We start from the raw sequence: 20,057 nt of genomic DNA, 5'->3' as shown, positions 1-20,057 counted from the left end.
AGATGTGGGCGCAACTTTGTTTGTTTGTTTTTTTTTGAGACAGAGTCTCGCTTTATTGCCCAGGTTGGGGTGCAGTGGTGCGATCTCGGCTCACTGCACCTCCTGGGTTCAAGTGATTCTCCTGCCTCAGCCTCCCGAGTAGCTGGGACTAAAGGCACGCACCACCACGCCCAGCTAATTTTTGTGTTTTTAGTAGAGATGGGGAGATGGGGTTTCACCATGTTGGTCAGGCTGGTCTCAAATTCCTGACCTCGTGATCTGCCCACCTTGGCCTCCCAAAGTGCTGGGATTACAGGCGTGAGCCACCACGCCCAGCCAGGAGTAACTTTTATTGTGGGCTTATTGTGCCAGGCGCTGCTTGTTCTAATTGCTTTACACAAAATAAGTCATTCAGTTCTCATAAGTTAGGTAATATCGTTGTCCCCCATTTTACAGATGAAGAATCTGAGGCACAGAGTGGTTAAGAAACTTGCCAAGGGTCAAACAGCTATTGAGTGCTGGAGCCAGGATTTAATTCCGGGCAGCCTAACTCCAGAGTTCTGAGTTCTCAGGTATTACAGTGACCCCTGGCTTCTTCCTCTGGTCACGGACCTCTTTAATGTGACACCTGCTGTAGCCATTGGGCCAGCAGTCTCAAGGGACAATACAGCCAACAGACAGAAGGAGCCTGGAGAGCCGGGGTCCCTGCCCACAGCTTTGGGAGTTGAATGGACCAGCACTGAAGCCCACCCTATGTGCTGACTTATTGCTTTCTGTGAAACGTATTTCCATCTTGTTGAAGCCATTTTGACTCAGAAAGTACCCTAATAGAGACACTGCTGCTGCCAGAAGAAACAGAGGGAGTGCAGGAAGACCCGCCGGGCTCCGAGTAATCTGTTCTCACAAACCACTCAGCCCAGGTTGTGACACAATTCTATGGCCTTTCTCCATGGGGGTCAGTTTTGAAGGCAGGGAAAATTGGTAAGAGATGGTTGGAAAGGATGGAAGAAATCGCCTAGAAAAATAAAATTATTTCATAATTCTCCTTTATTAGGCACAGGTAAAAATACATACTCACAGTATCCAAAACCTAGAGTATGGACCTGGGATTGTGGACCCCAAGTGTCCCCAGAACAGTCCCACCTGGGACTTTCCAGGTGGCCACAGGACAGACCCTGCCTAATCCTGTCCCTCAACCTTGGTGCTCAGGTCAGAAACCCCATGGTTGACAGGCCTGAACCCTCATTCCAGAACATTCTTGAGTTAGACAAGAACTAGCCTCATAGTTTGGATTCTTATCTCTGGCCCAAATCCCAGGCTTAGGCCTGGAAGGAGAATCTCTCAATCAAGAGGACAGTGATGCTGGGAACATGGGTCCCAGAGTGAGCTGGGCTTGGGTCCTGAGTTGCAGGGGAGAGGCCTGGAGCCTTTGGCACAGGGATACCTCCCTTTCTCTGAAAAGGTACAAGATACAAAGGCAGCTGGTTTGTTTGTGAAAGGGATTGTCCTTGGACAAAGGTGCCTGAGCACCAGCATCAGTGGAGGCCGACACTGGTACAAAGTGTACCCAGTGTAGACAATGACCTATGGTCATGGGAAAGTGCTGTCAGCTCAAGAATGCCAGTTTGTCATCTCTGTGAGCAGGGAGTATCGTCCCCTTTGCTCACTGCTGTATTCCCAGCACCTAGAACAGGTCTTGGCACTTGATAAGCACCCAAGCAGGAATTGCCTATGTGTGAAACAAAGCAGACGTGTACACAGCACACTCCACACGGGCTTCTGCCTTTCTCCCTTCTGGAAGGCACTGAAGGTTTGGCTCAGTTCAGAGGCAGGAGAAGGCTTGGAGCCACCCCAAACTCAATCCACTGTTGGCAGCCGAGCATGTAGTAGGGTGGCCCTAGCCATACAGAACCACTTCTCTGTCTCCCTCCTCTTCCCTGGCTTCGTCCGGCCCCGGTCCATCAGGGACCACCTGGTCAGCCTCCCAGAGATGGGATCTGGTTGGGGCTGAGGGGATGGGGTCCTCTTGCAGCCAGGGGTGCAGGAGGATGCCTGTGGCTGTGAGCCGCTCAGCTGGCTCCCGACGAAGGAGGCAGCGAACCAGACAGCGGGCAGGGGCTGAGAGGCCTGCAGGCAAGGCGTAGGCCCCGCGGCGGATCTTGCCAAAGAGCAGGACAGGCTCTGAGTCCTGGAAGGGGTAGTGGCCTGCCAGCATGGTGAAGAGCGCCACGCCCAGGCTCCAGACATCTGCTGCCTTGCCTGAGTATGATGCCCGTGAGCTGAGTATCTCAGGTCCCACGTAGGCTGGGCACGCGTGCTTGTCCCACAGGGAATCATCCGGCCCAGTCAGCACACAGGCGTCCTCCAGGTTCTCCAGCACCAGCTTCTTCCTGGGACATGGGGAGACACTGAAGGGTCAGGTCCTACCCAGAACCCCCATGCCACCACCCCATACTGTCACCCTAGCGGTACCCACTTTCCAAGTGCCTGCTGGCCTTTGACAGTCCTGTGATATCTGATCCTGTTTTATAGATAACCAAGCCCAGGCTCAGAGAGGTTAAGTCATTTAAGGCCACAGAGCAATTACATTTAAACGAAAAATTCTGAAAGAAATACATTTTTCAACAGTCCCATGGGGAGGAGCCTGATGGGGCTGAGAGGGTTAAGCCTCTCTTAAACCAGATACAAACTTAGGGTCCAGGCAGGTAATAAAATGAGAGAAACAGGAAGTGTGCCAGACATCTTAGCACAAGCCCTGCCTAAAAAGGGTACCACTAACAATGCATTCTAGGGTTTATCGAGTTTCTGCTGTGTTCCTGGCCCTTGGCCTCTCATTACCTGGCTTATCTCATTCTATCCTGGCTACAACCTGCAAGGAGGACACCATTTTACAGCTCTAGAGAATTGGCCTGGGATGGGAACCCTGGCTGGCAGATACCCAGAGCCAGTGCTGTGACCCGCTCTCGTAGTTCCCAAGATGGCCCCACGTTCCCATTCTTTTCCCAAAGAGAAGCCAGGACTTGTATTTTAATGAAAAAGTCCCCATTTAAAAAATATTGGCAACCAGTTTCTATAAAAAACACAAACAGGTAAGCAGGGCAAAAAGAAAGTGTGTATAAGGCTGGGCGCGGTGGCTCATGCCTGTAATCCTAGCACTTTGGGAGGTCGAGGTAGGGGGATAGCTTGAGTTCAGAAGTTCAAGACCAGCCTGGGCAACACGGTGAAAACCTATCTTTACAAAAAATATAAAAATTAGCAGGCATAGTGATTCGCACCTGTAGTCCCAGCTACTTGGGAGGCTGAGGCAGGAGAGTATCGCTTGAGCCCAGGAGGCAGAGGTTGCAGTGAGCTGAGATCACGCCACTGCACTCTGGCCTCGGCGACAGAGTGAGACCCTATCTCAAAAAAAAAAAAAAAAAAAAGTTTGTCCTGCCATTTGCAATTTTTACTTTAAACAACTCCTATGGAGCACTCTAAGATGACTTTAATAGTAATCATTCTATTACCACTGCTATTAGTTTTTCCTTTATGGCCCTACTTCCACTATTTCCTGGGTGTCCAGTGGCATTTCACAAATACTGACCAATCCTATGAATCACAGTATTGGGGGACAAAGAGTGTCAGCATTATTAGCCCATTTTACAGATGAAGAAACAAAGGCTCAAGCAGGTGAAGTAATTTGCTAAGGGCCAAAAAGCAGGTAAGAAGCAGAACCCAGGATTTAAACACAGGTCTATCTAACTTACGGTCCCTCTTCTACCAATGACTCTCATGTGATTTTTCTTTTTTTTTTTTTTGAGATGGAGTCTCGCTCCGTCGCCCAGGCTGGAGTGCAGTGGTGCAATCTCGGCTCACTGCAAGCTCTGCCTCCCAGGTTCATGCCATTCTCCCGCCTCAGCCTCCCGAGTAGCTGGGACCACAGGCACCTGCCACCATGCCCAGCTAATTTTTTTTTTTTTTTGGTATTTTTAGTAGAGATGGGGTTTCACCGTGTTAGCCAGGATGGTCTCGATCTTCTGACCTCGTGATCTGCCTGCCTCGGCCTCCCAAAGTGTTGGGATTACAGGCATGAGCCACCACGCCTGGCCCCTTCTTTTTTTTTCTTTAGAGACAGGGTCTCACTCTGTCACCCAGGCTGTAGTGCAGTGGTGCAGTCCTAGCTCACTGCAGCCTGGAACTTCTGGGCTCAAGCGATCCTCCTGCCTCCGCCTCCCAAGTAACTGGGATCACAGGTGTGCATCACCACACCTGGCTAATTTTTCTAAATTTTTTTGTACAGATGGGGTCTTGCTATGTTGCCTAGACTGGCCTCGAACTCCTGGGTTCAAGCAATCCTCCTACTTTGGCCTCGCGAAGCCCTGGAATTACAGGTGTGAGCCATCAAATGACTTCTTGAAAAGAGCAGGAAGCACGCTCTCTCCTCCAGTAGGTCTGGGGCAGTTGTATCTCCCCTAAGCTTAAAATGTGTTTGAAGTCATGTACTAGCTTACAAATCATTATAAATTTTACTTCTTTAAAAAAGGCCTGCTTATTTTAATACAAAATGTAGAAGGAAACATTAACAGCAAATCAGCCTTAGGGTCCGGGCGCAGCGGCCCATGGCTATAATCCCAGCACTTTGGGAGGCCGAGGCAGGCGAATCACTTGAGGAGTTGGAGACCAGCCTGGCCAACATGGCAAAACCCCATCTCTACTAAAAACACAAAAATTAGCCAAGCGTGGTGGTATGCGCCTGTAATCCCAGCTACTCAAGAGGCTGAGTCACTCACTTGAACCCAGGAGGTGGAGGTTGCAGTGAGCCGAGATCGTGCCACTGCACTCCAACCTGGGCAACAGAGCGAGACTCTGTCTCAGAAAAAATAAAATAAAAGAAAAGAAAATAAAAGAAAAAGAAAATCAGACTTAGGCAAACACACAATAATAACTGCTATAGGCAATATAGATGGCTGCTAAAATTAGTGGGTGAAAGTTGAGGAAAAACAGGATATTTATATGCTTAGCTTACCTCCCCCCAGGGTATCTGTCAATTACAAAGGGTAAATTAGGAACTTTACAGTAGAGAAACCTGGCAGGTCCTACTCTAACCAAGTGATCAAGGTTACAACACAGTGATGACTATCAACTCAAGCATCTCCTGATACGATGTGGAGAGGGGCCTATCGATTCTGTGTTGTTCTTGCCAAAAATATATAACTGCAATCTAACTATGAGAAAACATCAATCAAATCCAAATGGAGGGACATACAAAGTAACTGATCAGTACTCTTCAAAAATCTCAAAGTTATAGCCAGGAGTGTTGGCTCACGCCTATAATCCCAGCATTTTGGGAGGCCGAGGCAGGCAGATTGCTTGAGCTCAGGGGTCCGAGACCAGCCCAGGCAACATAGCAAGACCCCATCTCAATTAGCCAGGCGGGGTGGCACACACCTGTAGAACTAGCTACTCAGGAGGCTGAGGTGGGAGGATCACTTGAGCCCAGGAGATCGAGGCTGCAGTGAGCTGTGATCACACCACTGCACTCCAGCCTGGGTGACAGAGTGAGACCCTGTTTCAAAAAAAAAAGTGTCAAGGTCATGGGTCATCAAAGATAGGGAAAGACTGAGGAACTGTCTCAGATTGGAAGAGACCAAGGAAACCACTGACGACTAAATTAGGATCCTCACTGTATCCTGCACAGCAAGGGGTGTTAGTGGGAAACTCAGGAAATTGGAATAAATCTGTGGCTTAGTTAATAGTACTCTACCAAGGTTGATTTCTTAGTTTGGGTAATTGTACCATAGCTATGTCAGGTGTTAACATTGGAGGACACTGGTTAAAGGATATATAGAAACTCTTTGAACTATTTTTGTAGGTTTTCTAAAAGTCTAAAATTATTTCAAGATAAAAAGTTTTTGAAAATGCAATGGGGTCACATTCCTTTCTCCACAGAAAACTCCTGTGTAACTGGCAGCTTAGTGCACTCCCTGGCACATCTTGACTGCCCCCAGGAGTCTGGAGACGGAACAGGAGGCGAGTCTCTCTGCCCTTCTCCCCAGAATTATCTTTTAAAATGTTTTCTTAGCATCTAGGTCAGGTACAGTAGCTCACACCTGTAATTCCAGCACTTTGGGAGGCTGAGGCAGGCGGATCACCTAAGGTCAAGAGCTCGAGACCAGCTTGGCCAACATGGCAAAACCCCGGGCATGGTGGCACATGCCTGTAGTCCCAGCTATTTGGGAGGCTGAGGCAGGAGTATTACTTGAACCTGGGCAGCAGAGGTTGCAGTGAGCCAAGATCACACCATAGCATTCCAGCCTGGGCGACAGAGTGAGATTCTGTCTCAATTAAAAAAAAAAAATTCTTAGCATTCCAACCTAGAGAAGGAAGATTATCTTTTAACCAAAAAGTGCTAATTCTCAGTTTCACAGAAAAAGTGCCCGTGTGGGGAACCTCAGACCATGTTTTGGCTGTGGTCTTAGAATCCTGAAAACACCCTAACAATCCAGCCCTTTTCCCTACCAATGGAGAAACTGAGGCTCGGAGACACTAGGTCACCCAAAGTCAGTTGGTAAGCCCAGCCAGGCCCCCTGCCTCTCAAGCTCAGACTGAATTAAGACCCAGGCTCTGGAGTCAGATCTAGGTTCAAATCCCAGCTCTACCATTTATTTTGCTATGGGATCTTGGGCAAGTTACTTGAGTTCTCTGGGCCTCAGTTTCCTTGATCATATGAGAATAATAATAGCACCTGCCTCATGTGTGTAAGGATGGAAGACCTCATTAGATAATGTGTCGATGCCTTCATCACTGTCAGCTACTATGACTTTCACATCTCAGTGCTCCATCCCAGCCTTCCAAAGGGGCTCCCAAGAGGACTGAGTCAACTCTTTTTTTTGTTTCTGTTTTTGTTTTTTTTTGAGATGGCGTCTCACTCTGTTGCCCAGGATGGAGTGCAGTGGCATGATCTTGGCTCACTGCAACATCTGTCTCCCAGGTTCAAGCAGTTCTCCTGCCTCAGCCCTCCGAGTAGCTAGGATTACAGGTGTGCACCACCACACTCGGCTAAGTTTTATATTTTTAGTAGAGACGGACTTTCACCAAGTTTGCCAGGCTGGTCTTGAGCTCCTGACTTCAAGTGATCCACCCACCTCTGCCTCCCAAAGTGCTGGGATTAAAGACCTGAGCCACTGCACCTGGCCTCAGTCAACTCTTCTCAGGGAACTAGACAGGGGCTGCTAGTTACTCCAGCCTCTCCACTTCTTGCCTAAGTTACTTTGCCTTCCTGGGCCTCGGTTTCTCTCCATCATGGCCCACCTCCTGGGTGTGTCTGTGGCTGGGGCTCTGCAACCACACTCACCTCTCACAGTCAGTGAAGACAAAGCGACACAGCTTGAGATCACGCAGGACCAGACCGTGCTGGTGACAGTGTGCCAGGGCGGTGGCCATCTGGCGGAAGAGCACAGCAGCCTCAGGCTCAGGGATGCGGCGGCAGCTTCGCACCAGGCTGTGCATGTCTCCGTGGGTCCGAGTGAAAAAGGCATAGAGGAGCTGGGTACCAGCCAGGACCTCAGTGGGCTGAGCCACATGCTTGTGCGGGGGCAGCCGCGCATAGGGCTCCAGCACGGCCAGGGCCTCATGGATGGGGTACACCTGTGGGCAGAGAATGGTGTGAGCACAGCTGGGGACTCCCGGGAGCTGAGGCTGGCATTGCAAACAGTCACAGCTGGCCTAGCTGTGCTACCATGTGCTAGGCATTGCACTAAGCGCTTCACTTCCCGAGTCATTCAGCCCTGACCCCACCCTGTAAGTAGGATGATTCACTCCATTTTACAGTTAAGGAAGCTGAGAGGCCACACAGCCAGTAAGCAGCATAGCTGGGATTTGAGCCTATGCACTCCATTGTCTGTGCTTTTTTGTTTTTTGAGACGGAGTCTGGCTCTGTCACCCAGGCTGGAGCGCAGTGGCGCAATCTCAGCTTACTGTAAACTCCGCCTCCTGGATTCAAGTGATTCTCCTGCTTCAGCCTCCCGTGTAGCTGGGATTACAGGCGTGTGCCACCACACCCAGCTAATTTTTGTATTTTTAGTAGAGATGGGGTTTCACCATGTTGGCTAAGCTGGTCTCAAACTCCTGACCTCAGGTGATCCTCCTGACCTCAGGTGATCCTCCCGCCTCAGCCTTCCAAAAGGCTGGGATTACAGGTGTGAGCCACCGCACCCGGCCTTTGGTCTGTGCTCTTAACTGCTAGGCTATATGGCCTCAAACATCAGATAAATGAAAAGTAACAGGTCACCCAAACAGAAAAATAACCCTCAAAGCAGGAGGAATCCAGGAGGGCAGATGATGCAGAAGGCACCTGATGCTCATCACCGTCACAGCTCCTGTCCTCTACACTTGACTGTCCACCCACCCTTTCATTCATTCAGTATGCTGGCCCTGGGCCTGTGTGGGCCAGCCACATGTCCAGCAGGACTGACAGCCATGGGCTCTGCTCTCCGGTGCCCGCTGGGAGGCCATGCAAACATGCCCAGAAACTAAATATTGACAAATGCTGATAAGCATTGCAAAGGAACAAAGAAAGATGCTGGAACAGAGGTGTTTTTTTGGTTTGTTTTTTGTTTTTTGAGATGGAGATCGCTCTTGTTGCCCAGGCTGGAGTGCAGTGGTGTGATCTCAGCTCACTGCAACCTCCGCCTCCCGGGTTCAAGAGATTCTCCTGCCTCAGCCTCCCGAGTAGCTGGGATTACAGGCACCTGCCACCATGCCTGGCTAATTTTTTGTATTTTTAATAGAGACAGGGTTTTACCATGTTGGCCAGGATAGTCTTGAACTCCTGACTTCAGGTGATCTGCCTGCCTCGACCTGAGCTGGCGTGAGCCATTGTACCTGGCCTGGAATAGATTATTTTGGAAGGGGGCACCCATTTTAGAAAATATGGCTCAGAAGCCGGGCGCAGTGGCTCACGCCTGTAATCCCAGCACTTTGGGAGGCCGGGGCAGGCGGATCACAAGGTCAGAAGATTGAGACCATCCTGGCTAACACGGTGAAACCCCATCTCTACTAAAAATACAAAAAATTAGCCGGACGTGGTGGCGGGCGCCTGTAGTCCCAGCTACTTGGGAGGCTGAGGCAGGAGAACGGCGTGAACCCGGGAGATGGAGCTTGCAGTGAGCCAAGATTGCGCCACTGCACTCCAGCCTGGGTGACACAGCAAGACTCCGTCTCAAAAAAAAAAAAGAAAAAAAGAAAGAAAGTATGGGACTTTCTTTCCCAGAGTCCCCCAGGAGGGACTCTGGGAAAGTGATCTGAATGATTCAGAGATGCTCATGGAATAAGCTTTCTGAGTAGGGGCACAGACAGTGCAAAGGCCCTGAGGCCGGAAACAGCTTGGCCTGCTCTAGAAACCCAACCAAAGATCAGCGTAGCCAGAAAGGGATGGGGAGGGGAAAAAGGACATGTGATGAGGGTGGCAAGCTTGATGGGAAATGTGCTAGGCGTCTGTGGGCATTACAGCAAAACTTCACCCTAGCCCTGAAAGGTATGACCCATTTTACCAATGATAAGACTGGGTTCAGAAAAGGAAGGTGACTTACTAGAAGCCAGGCAGCTAATTGGTGGCAGAACAAGTATACTCACTTTGGTTTGTCTGACTTTAAATCCTTTGCATGTTATGTTGACTATGCCACAAATAAAAATAAATAAGACACAATACATATTTAATCTATGATTAAAAAAAAGTTAAAGTACCTGACTTTAAAAACCAGTTGGGGCTGGGCGCGGTGGCTCACGCCTGTAATCCCAGCTATTCGGAAGGCTGAGGCAGGAGAATCACTTGAACCTGGGAGATGGAGGTTGCAGTGAGCCAAGATCATGCCACTGTACTCCAGCCTGGGCGACAGAGTGAGACTCCATCTCAAAAACACACCAACAAAAAACAAGTTGGGGTGACATGGGGGAAATAACCCCAAAACAGAGATGATTATTATTTGTAGTTGGGGCGAGCCCATTCCTGCTCCCGTGCACTCACACTTGCTGCCTGCATGCTCTTCCACTAGACCTGCAAGCCTGACTCCTTCCATTTGTTCAAGTCACTGCTCAAATGTCACCCCTCAGAGAGGATTTCCTGGACCTCCCTTGCTGAAATCACCTGCACTCCTGCCCTCCTTGTCCTCTGATCTCTCTATTCCCAGCTTTATTTTTCTCCATAGTGCTTGTGATTACCTGACACATTTTATTTATTTATTTATCTTTTGAGACGGAGTCATGCTCTGTCGCCCAGGCTGGAAGGCAGTGGCGCAATCTCGGCTCACTGCGACCTCTGCCTCCCGGGTTCAAGTGATTCTCCTGCCTCAGCCTCACTAGTAGCTGTGATTACAGGCACTTGCCACCATGCCTGGCTAATTTTTGTATTTTTAGTAGCAATGGGGTTTCACCATATTGGCCAGGCTGGTCTTGAACTCTGGACCTCGTGATCCACCTGCCTCAGCCTCCCAAAGTGCTGGGATTACAGGCGTGAACCACCGCGCCCGGTCACCTGACACATATTTTACTTACTCACTTTGTTTATTGTCTGTATCTCCCACTGGAATGTCAGCTTGATGAGAACAGAACTTTGTTTTTTAACCACAGCAGGGTACATGGCAAATACGGGTGCTCAATGAAATTGTGTTGAATTAATGAATAAGGTGATAATTTACAAAGACAGGAGTTTGATCTTTCTACACACTGACCAGAAAAGCTGAGGAAGTGTGGAAATGGCTGTTCAGCACCCGTGGTGCACACTGGCATGGGGACGAGTATGTTCCAGTGGATTTTCCCAAATGTTTCTGGAGAATCGGGGCCCTGTGAACGCAGGACGCTTCTGTCTTGAGCCTGCTTGGGTTATTCCTCTCATCGTGGACTCACCTCCCCAGGGAGAATGGAAAAGAACCTGTGATGCTGCAGGAGGGGGACCCAGAGTTCTGGGCTCCTTACAGCACCTGCTAAGAGCCCTGGAGATCTGTGCACAAGAGCCCAGGTGAAGCTAGGAGCTGGACTCTGTCTGGATCTACCCCGCTGCTCACTGCATCTCCATCAACAGAGCAAAGCTCTGCTGCTGCTCCCAGGAGGAGGAGGCTTAAGTCCTTCCACCTCTCTGTGCATTCCCAAGGGACCCAGGCCCCCGCTACTCTCCATTGAGTATCCAGGTCCCCCTTGTCTTCCTTATGCTTGCCTGCCAGGGCAGCCTGCCCTGATTGTGTCTGAAACGCTTATCCTAGCACAGGCACAGGACTCTCTGGGCTCAGCCTCCTGGGCCCAATCCCAGCTCTGATACCACCTGGCTCTGTCACGTGGCAAGTAACCACGGCTTTCTGAGTCTCAGTGTCCTCTATCTGTAAAATGGGCACAATGATAGTAACCACCTCATTCGTTGTGTGAAGATTAAGAGATTGTGCACACTAAACAATCAACATAGTACTTGTGTTACACTTTTTTTTCTCATCTCTGTCCTCTTGGACTGTCACTTGCCCGTGTCCTGCATGGGCTGACCCTCAGGGGCCTTGATCCTGTCCATTTCCTGGTTTCGGCCAGGAAGCTTCAGACTTTTCTACCCCTTACCTTACCCCAGGAGCCAGGCCCAGTGCTACGTGACTTCACGCATGGCCCTTCCCCTGTCTTCATCTCAGTCTTCCTATCTGTAAAATGGCCACGGGTTAGGCTCAATCACCTCCGGGGTCCCAGGAGTTTTGATGTCTACCATGCCCTACCCTTCTCTTGTGCAAACATCTTCAGTAGCTCTGCACAGCCCAGTGGAGGCCCCTTGTTAACACCTTCATGACCAGCTGCTGCCAGCCCTCATCTCCTGCCCCTTTCTGCACACCCTCTCCACTCTGGCCACAGATAAGTCCTTTTCATTCTCTAAAGTACTATCCCCTCACTTTTCTAGGCCTTTGAACAGCTGTTCCCCCTGCCTGCAACTCCCATCTCCCACTTCTATCTGGTATCACTCCAGCAGGGGCTCACTGGATGCTTCCCCACTAAACACAAGAATGAATGAATATAAGGACCCCTCTGTATCCTGGCAATCCTTTGGAGGCCTCCTTTCCAGGCCTCCTGTGATGCTGGGGGACAGTGGCCCATGGGCACGTACCTTGCAGGTATACTCAGTGCCTGTAGGGCAGTGCAGGGCCCGGTAGGCCCGCCCGCCCCCCTCGGGCTCCAGGAGGACATAGGGCCCAAGACGGGAGGTAGTGGCCACAGCAGTTGCACGATCTGGAGCAGGAGGTGGGCTCAGGGGCAACAGGCAGGGGGGCAGCCTGGGCTGGGGCCCACTTCGAGCTCGTTTCTGGACGGGATGCTCGGTGTCTAAGTTGTCATCCAACTCCAACTGCTTCTTCCTGGACAGGGAACCTGCAGGAGTAGCCAGAGGGGTGGCTCGCATCTAGCAAAAAGGGGAGAAAAGCAGTAGAGTGAGACTGCTTGGCGACCCTCCTTTCCCCTGCTGTATCCTCCCACATACATAGCCCAACATTTATAGGGGGTGATCTGGCAGTGTGTGTTAAAATGACAAAGTCACATACCCTTAACTGGGTGACCCACCTCTGGGAATTTATCCTCCAGTTAAACTTCTTACCAAAAAATTAAATATAGTAAAGGCTGTTCATCAGAGCCTTGTGTCCAACAGCAAAAGCAGGAAATATCCCAAATGTCAGGCAGTAGAAAGCTAGTTAAAACTTCATGGTATAGCCATGTAGCAGAATACTACACAGCCCTGAAAAAGGACAAGGAAACTATATATTGATGTGCACTGATCTCTAAGATGTATTAAGAAAGACAAACACAGAGTTATGTATTATAGAATACTTTTATGGTGGTTTTTTTTTTCCCCCCAAGAGATGTTGTTGCCCAGGCTGGTCTCAAACTCATGGCCTCAAGTGAACCTCCCACCTCAGCTTCCTAAGTAGCCGGGACTCTAGGAGTGAACCACCTCATATGCATTTATGTTAAAAAAGAATATATATAAATATATTATATTATATATGTATATATTTTTTTATATATATTATATATAAAATAATTATTTATATATATAATATACAAAATGTATATATGTATATATATTTTTGAATATATATAATCTCTGTCTCTGGAAGGACGCACAAGATTAGGAGGAGACTCTTACTATCACAGTTCACTTGCAGCCTTGACCTCAGCATTCAGGTGATCCTCCCACCTCAGCCTCCCAAGTAGCTCGAATACAGGTATGCACTATAATGCCTGGCTAATTTTTTTATTCTTTGTAGAGATGGGGTCTCCCTATGCTGCCCAGGCTGGTCTCATCTAAGCTCAAGCAATCCTCCTGCCTCAGTCTCCCAAAGTGTTAGGATTACAGATGTGAGTCACCATGTTTGGCCGACTTTTATAGTTTTGAATTTGAGCCACGTAAATGTATTTCCTGGCTGGGCGCAGTGGCTCACGCCTGTAATCCCAACACTTTGGGAGGCCGAAGTGGGCAGATCTTGAGGCTGGGAGTTCAAGACCAGCCTGGCCAACATGGTGAAACCCTGTCTCTACTAAAAAATACAAAAATTAGGCTGGGTGCAGTGGTTTATGCCTGTAATCCCAGGTAGCAGCACGTGACCAAGGCAACGCCAAAATACAGCCCACGGCCGCACTTTGGGAGGCCGAGGCGGTGGTCAGGAGTTTGAGACCAACCTGCAAACATGGTGAAACCCCATCTCTACTAAAAATGCAAAAATTAGCCAGGCGTGGTGGTGTGGGCCTGTAATCCCAGCTACTTGGGAGGCTGAGACAGGAGAATCACTTGAACCTGGGAGGTGGAGGTTGCAGTGAGCTGAGATCACACCACTGCCTGGTGCACTCCAGCCTGGCCAACAGAGCAAGACTCCGTCACGGGGAAAAAAAAAATTAGCCGGGTATGCTGACGCGCACCTGTAATCCCAGCTTCTGGGAAGGCTGAGGCAGGAGAATCGCTTGAACCCAGGAGGCAGAGGTTGCAGTGAGCCGAAATTGTGCCACTACACTCCAGCCTGGGTGATAGAGTAAGACTCTGTCTCAAAAAAAAAGTATTTCCTAATCAGAAATTTACATTTAAGAAAATAAATACCTGCTTGAAAACCCAGCTTGTTCCTAAAAATTAAAGTAAAGAAGATCAACTAATCTCGTAATCCATGGCTCTAGTACATTCACAGATGAGAGATATGATCTTGTTCACTCACTTAACACTGGGTGCTAGGGAAGAGAAGTGGGTTAGACAGCATTCTTGCCATCAGGATCTTCCGGTCAATTTGGAGGGCAGATGAAATCATAAAATCATATCCAAGACTAGGTGCAGTGGCCCACATCTGTAATCCCAGCACTTTGGAAGGCCAAGGTGGGAAGACTGCTTGAACTCAAAAGTTCAACACCAGCTTGGGCAACATAGGGAGACCCTGTCTCTATCAAAAAAAACTTTTTTTAATTAGCTGGGTGTGGTGGTGGATGCCTGTAGTCCCAGCTACTCGGGAGGCTGAGGTGGTAAGATTGCTTGAGTCTGGGAGGTTGAGGCTGCAGTGAACCATGTTTGTGCCACTGCACTCCAGCCTGGGTGACAGAGTGAGACTCTGTCTCAAAGAAAAAGTCACGTACAGTGTGATCAGCCCTATTATACAGAGAAGCGTGGGCCTCTAGGAACCCAGAGAGGCCTCTCTCCTGGGCTGGTGGGTCAAAAGAGGACTTCCTAGAAGAGGTGATATCTACACTGAGACCTGAAAGTGAGGCAGAGTTAGCCAGGTGACATGGAGAGTCACCATGGTTCTCCATGACCATGGAGAGTCGTGGTTCTCCAACTTGAGCAACCATTGAGATCACCTGAAGGCCTGTTTCCACATATACTGCTGGGCCCGACTCCCAAAGTAGCTTATTCAGAAGGTCTGAATCTGCATTTCCATCCAGTTCCCAGGGGAAGTTGATGCCACTGTCCAGTAACCCCTGTTCTGGGGTGATGGAAGAGGCAAAAGAACGTGCTGCATGTTCCCCAACAACATGTTGGAGAATGAGCCTGACTGCAAAAAAAAGTGAAAAGTTAAAAAAGAAAAAAAAAATAGGCGGGGCGCGGTGGCTCACGCCTGTAATCCCAGCACTTTGGGAGGCCGAGGCAGGCAGATCACAAGGTCAGGAGATAGAGACCATCTTGGCCAACATGGTGAAACCTCATCTCTTCTAAAAATACAAAAATTAGCTGGGCATGGTGGTGGGTGCCTATAATCCCAGCTACTCAGGAGGCTGAGGCAGGAGAATCACTTGAGCCCGGGAGGCAGAGGTTGTAGTGAGCTGAGATCTTGCCACAGCACTCCAGCCTGGTGACAGAGCAAGACTGTCCCAAAAAAAGAAAAAAAAGAAAAGAAAGAAACGTCTATTTCATTTGAGCTATTAAGTGGCTGTTTCTATATTACAGCTGAGCCTAATCCTAATTAACACACAATAGGATTTGGAATTCTCCAAAGGCAGTGGGGAGCTACTGAAGGATTTTCAGCAGGGGAACATCATGCCTTTAGGGTGGATTTGAAAGTACTAGACAGGCAGTGAGACTAGCTAGGAGTTCTGCACAAGCAGGAGTCCAGGCAGGAAAAGGTGACCTGGACTAGGGGGGTTGCTAGATGGAGACACGAAGTTAAGGGCTCATAGGAGGAGGATCAAGAGGACTCAGTGGCAGACTGGATGGACTGGATTGATTGGACATGGGGGTTGACGGAGAGGGTGGAATCGAGGTGAGGTCCAGCTTTTGGCTCCTGCAATGAGAAGAGATGATGGCTACATGTCCTGAGCTGGAGGAGAAGCCCTTATTTTGGGGACTATGGAAGAAAAATTTTAAGTTTAATTTCAGACCTGTTATGTCCTGGCAGTATCATGAAAAGTGGGTTTATTCTGTGGAATAGTGGCAGTGCACCCACTAACAATGAACACAGTGCTAGTGGGGGAATAAAAGGTGCAACTTTCGAGGAGTGCATTTTGACAATATCAAAATGAAAAACAGGCTGGGTGCAGTGCTTCATGCCTGTAATCCCAGCACTTTGGGAGGCTGAGGCAGGAAGATCACTTGAGCCCAGGAGTTCAAGACCAGCCTAGGCAACATAGCGAGACTCTGTCCCTAAGAAAAAAAAAATTATCTGGTCATAATGGCACACACCTGTGGTCCCAGCCATGCAGGAAGTTGAAGTAGGGGAATCACTTGACCCCAGAAGGTAAAGACTTCAGTGAGCCATGGTCAGGCACTCTAGCCTGGGTGACAAAGTGAGAATGTCTCAAAAAGACAAACAAAAAAAATGAAATGTGTGAGTTTTGATTCAGCAATTAATCCCATTGCTAGAATGTATCCTGTAGAAGTGTGCGTGTGTAAGCATGCAAATACAAAGTTATCCTGCAGCCCTTGTGACAGAAATAATTTGCTGTCTATAATTACAGGGCTGGTTACATAAATTATACTTCATCCACACAACGGAAAAATTTGCAGCCATTTAAAAGGTTGAGGACGCTGTTTATAGCCTAATTGAAAGGATCTCCAGAGTGAACTGTTAAATGAAAAGAAAGCCACCATCCACGCAGCTGTGTGACTGTGTGTGGGGTGGCTGAAGGAGAGGGCAGTAGGGCATGTCAGGGCAGGAAGGTTCTCTCTAGAACCCATCTGCCCACCCACTTAAACTCCATTCCAAGGATGTGCATGCCCAGGTCTGAGCACTGGTGCGAGAGGGACCTCAGCCTGGTGAAAGACCTTCCCAACAGTTCAAGGCAGGATGAACAGGGAAACATGAGTCAGTTACCAGACAGAGGCCCACCTCTCCAAGTACGCGGCTCCTAAACGGAAGAGCTGCCTTGGAAGGGAAGGTCTCCCCACATGAGTGAAAGGTCATGACTTTGGCTTGGTAAGAACGCAGTAAGGAGTGGCTTAGTCAGATATTCCTGGGTTCTAATCCTGTCTCAGACCCTTTCTAGCTGGGGGGTACCCCTGGTCAAGTTCCTCAAGCTTTCTGAGCCTCAGTTCCTGTAAAGTGGGAACAGGATGCAAAGTTTACAGGTTTTTAGTGATGATGAAATGAAAAAACAAATGAAGCACGTAGAGCTTATAGACCTGTTGCAGGGTAGGTGTCAGGAAATGGTCACTATTAGCACTCATCCTGTTGTTCTTCACAGCAAGATGCTTAAGTACCATCCTTGGGAGTCTTAGAAAGCTCCCCAGGTTCGAGGCTGGGATGACAGAACAGTCTCAAGGCTGTTCTGAGTCCCGCAGGATGCTACCTGGCCGTGCACATGCTTTGTGCCCTGTGCAGCAGGAGACTGCCTGGAGTCCCTCTGGCCTGTGCCACATCAGTACTCCAGGCTGCCTTGGCCCCAGTCATCCCTCAGAGCCTGTTGGGGCCTGGGATAAGCTCCACCCAGATGGGGACAGATGGGGTAACTGAGTCTATAAATCTTGGGCAAGGCATTTTGCAGACCACACTGCAGAATAGAATCTGTGCTGTGGAATGAAAGCAGCCCCTAATATCTACCTCTTGCTGTTTCCTGCCATACTCGAGACCCAGGGAAATGAGGGCGGGTTACATCAAGCGTGCGCGCGCGCGCGCTCACAGGTGTACACACACCCCTGAGACACTGTCTAAGCCAGCCAGCGACAACACATCCAGGGAAGACAGACATTAAGTGACACACCCTTGCCCTCCACGGGTAAGCGTTAGCGCGCACACACACACACACAGCCCTCCCAGCTATCACACCCATGGTCTACACAAGCAAGGCCGGCCCCACCACCCCCCGCCCCGCCCCCCGCAGCCAGGGCCCTTCAGTGGGAGCGAAAGCGAAAGGCGGCGGTGTCCCAGTCAGAAGTTTCAGCGGAAATTGAAGGGCGGCCCTGGGACAGGAGGGGGTGAGGCAGAGGGAAAGAGGTGGCTGTCGTCCCCCGCCCTCCCCGGTCTGCAGGCACAGCACACACCGCAAACACACGCGCACCTTCCACCTGCAAACCCGGAGCCACGCAGCGGGAAGAACCAGCGGCGCTGCCCGGCCGGGGATCCCGCGCTGCGACTTCGCTCCCACTCGTTCGGCTCCCGCACCACTCGCTCAGTTCGCTCCCAGGGCACCCCACCCAGCCCTCTCCCGGCCGTGTCCCCTGCACCTCCAACCCCTGCCACCAAGTGCCCAGCCCTCCAGACAGTTCTCACCATCCCCGGAGGCACAGGTCCCCGGGACCCACCCTCACCCAGAACTCTCTCCTACGGGTTCCCGAGGACCCCCGCAGATCCCCCGCAGATCCTCCGACACCCCCATAAAGAGTCCTCCAGCGCCCCCCACAAGCCCCTCACCTCACCACACGACTCCCCTGTCCCACACTCACGCAAAACAGACCCTCGCACACCCTCCTCTAGGGGTGACAGCCGGACACCTCCGTCCCTGGCTTCCCCAGCCAAACTCGGGCGACCCCACGCCCTGCGGGGCCGCGTCACCTGAAGCCCGGGGGGAGCACTAGGCCCAGGGTGTCCCCCGACGGCAGAGTCTGTTAAAAGGGGTGTTGTGTGTGTGCGCGCGTAACACGCAGCAACACGCAGAGGCGCAGAGCCTCCCGGCGCCCCTTCCCCGGCCGCCCGCTCCAACCCCCCAGGCTCCGGGCAAGCCCACAGTCCGCACCCCGCCGAGTACCTTGTCCTGCCGTCCCGCGTGGGTCCTGGCGCCGCCGGTGCTCAGAGCCTCTAGGGTACCAGCAGGTGGGCCGGCCCGCTTCGCTGCTGCCGAGCTCGGGATCCCGGTCCAGCTCCAGCCCGGCCCGGGTCCTAACAGCGGACGTGTGCGGAGCCGCCCCCACTTCCGCTGCGAGTCTCGTGCGCGCCCGGCTCCCAGCCTGGGTGATGTAAACCTGAGCTAATCAGCCGCCGTCTGATGCCCTCAGGCCCAGGATTGCACCATCCCCGCGCCCCGCCTCTCCGGGTCGCCGCCAGGGCGCGCTCCGCCAGGGCCTCTCTCCTCCGCTGCACCTGGGGACCCCGCCCTCGTTGGCCCACTAGGGTTGTCTGGTCTCAGTGCAGACACCAGCCACGGACTCTCCCTATCACCTTGGAAAAAAACATTTGCTTTTCTGAGCCTTACTTTCCCCACCTATGAAATGGGAAGAACATTCCTCCTTCTCGGGATGGTGCTCAAAAGAGCAAACAGTGACTGTTGTCCGGGTGCTTCCCCTTTTGTAAAGCACATTACCAGCACCGCCTTATAAAACCTTTAGGAGAAGTGGACATCTGGCAATCTCCATTCTCCCTCTTCTACTGAGAGCCAGCCTGAGGCCCAGCTGTGGGCAAGTGGGCCAGAAGCTTCAGGAAGGCCTATGGACCTAAGAGCTGACTCTGGGCTCAAAAGAACCACTGTGGCACCCTGGGGAGGCCTAAGGTCTGGTGAGCTTCCCCGCGTTCCTTTGCTAGAGGCAGTGCGGCCTAGTGGCGAAGAGCCCCTAGAGCCAGCTGGCCTAAGAGTGCACTCCACCTCCCCTCCAACCCACAGTGCTACCCCAGAAAAGCTACCTAAAACCCTGCCTCAATTTCCTTTTCAATAAAATGGGCTCATAATTGTGCTCACTTCATAAAGTTATTGTGAGGATTAAATAATGTAATATGTGTAAGACGCTTAGAACAGTGTGTGGCACATTGCGGATGCTCAATGGAGTGTAGACAATGGAGACAGAGAGGGAAAGAGGCCTTTAATATGCTTGCACCCTAGGCCTGGGAGGGCTTGGTGCTACTTCCTTTGGGGTGAAACACCCCTCTGCGTCCCAGGGGTCCAGCACCTTTCTTAGAAATCCCTTTTGATCTGAATTCACTAGTGTCAAAATATAACTCCTCAGCTGGGCGAGCTGGCTCATGTCTGTAATCCTAGCACTTTGAGAGGCCAAGACGGGAGGATTGCTTGAGGCCAGGAGTTTAAGAACAGCCTGGACGACGTAGTAAGTCCCTGTCTTTACAAAGAGAAAAAAATAGTGGGCATGGTGGTGTGAGCTTGCGGTCCCAGCTACTTGGTAAGCTGAGGTAGGAGGATCACTTGAGCCCAGGAGTTCAGGTTACAGTGAAACATGATTGTGCCACTGCACT

General features: G+C 50.7%; 2 protein-coding genes across 5 annotated transcripts in view; one reads left to right on the top strand and one right to left on the bottom strand.

The window, feature by feature from the left end:
- The window catches only part of REM1 (RRAD and GEM like GTPase 1), a 753,594-nt gene that overhangs the window by 171,522 nt on the left and 562,015 nt on the right, over positions 1–20,057 (top strand). The window lies entirely within an intron of this gene.
- On the bottom strand, positions 1,009–18,901 carry TRIB3 (tribbles pseudokinase 3). 2 transcript variants are annotated; one of them, XM_050807207.1, is made up of 4 exons: positions 18,625–18,901; positions 12,086–12,376; positions 7,313–7,605; positions 1,009–2,369 (listed from the first exon to the last, which is right to left on the bottom strand). In XM_050807207.1, exons 2-4 carry the CDS (start codon positions 12,374–12,376, stop codon positions 1,877–1,879), a joined length of 1,077 nt encoding a protein of 358 aa, XP_050663164.1. In that variant the 5' UTR covers positions 18,625–18,901; the 3' UTR covers positions 1,009–1,876. The 2 variants fall into 2 exon arrangements, with proteins under 2 accessions (XP_050663164.1, XP_050663165.1); XM_050807208.1 differs by lacking the exon at positions 18,625–18,901 and adding an exon at positions 17,063–17,225.

This window comes from Macaca thibetana, chromosome 10 (genome assembly GCF_024542745.1).
Source record: "Macaca thibetana thibetana isolate TM-01 chromosome 10, ASM2454274v1, whole genome shotgun sequence".
In the NCBI taxonomy this organism is placed as follows: domain Eukaryota; kingdom Metazoa; phylum Chordata; class Mammalia; order Primates; family Cercopithecidae; genus Macaca; species Macaca thibetana.
The sequence above is the reverse complement of the archived record's forward strand: the minus strand, read 5'-3'. Positions and strand labels throughout refer to the sequence as shown.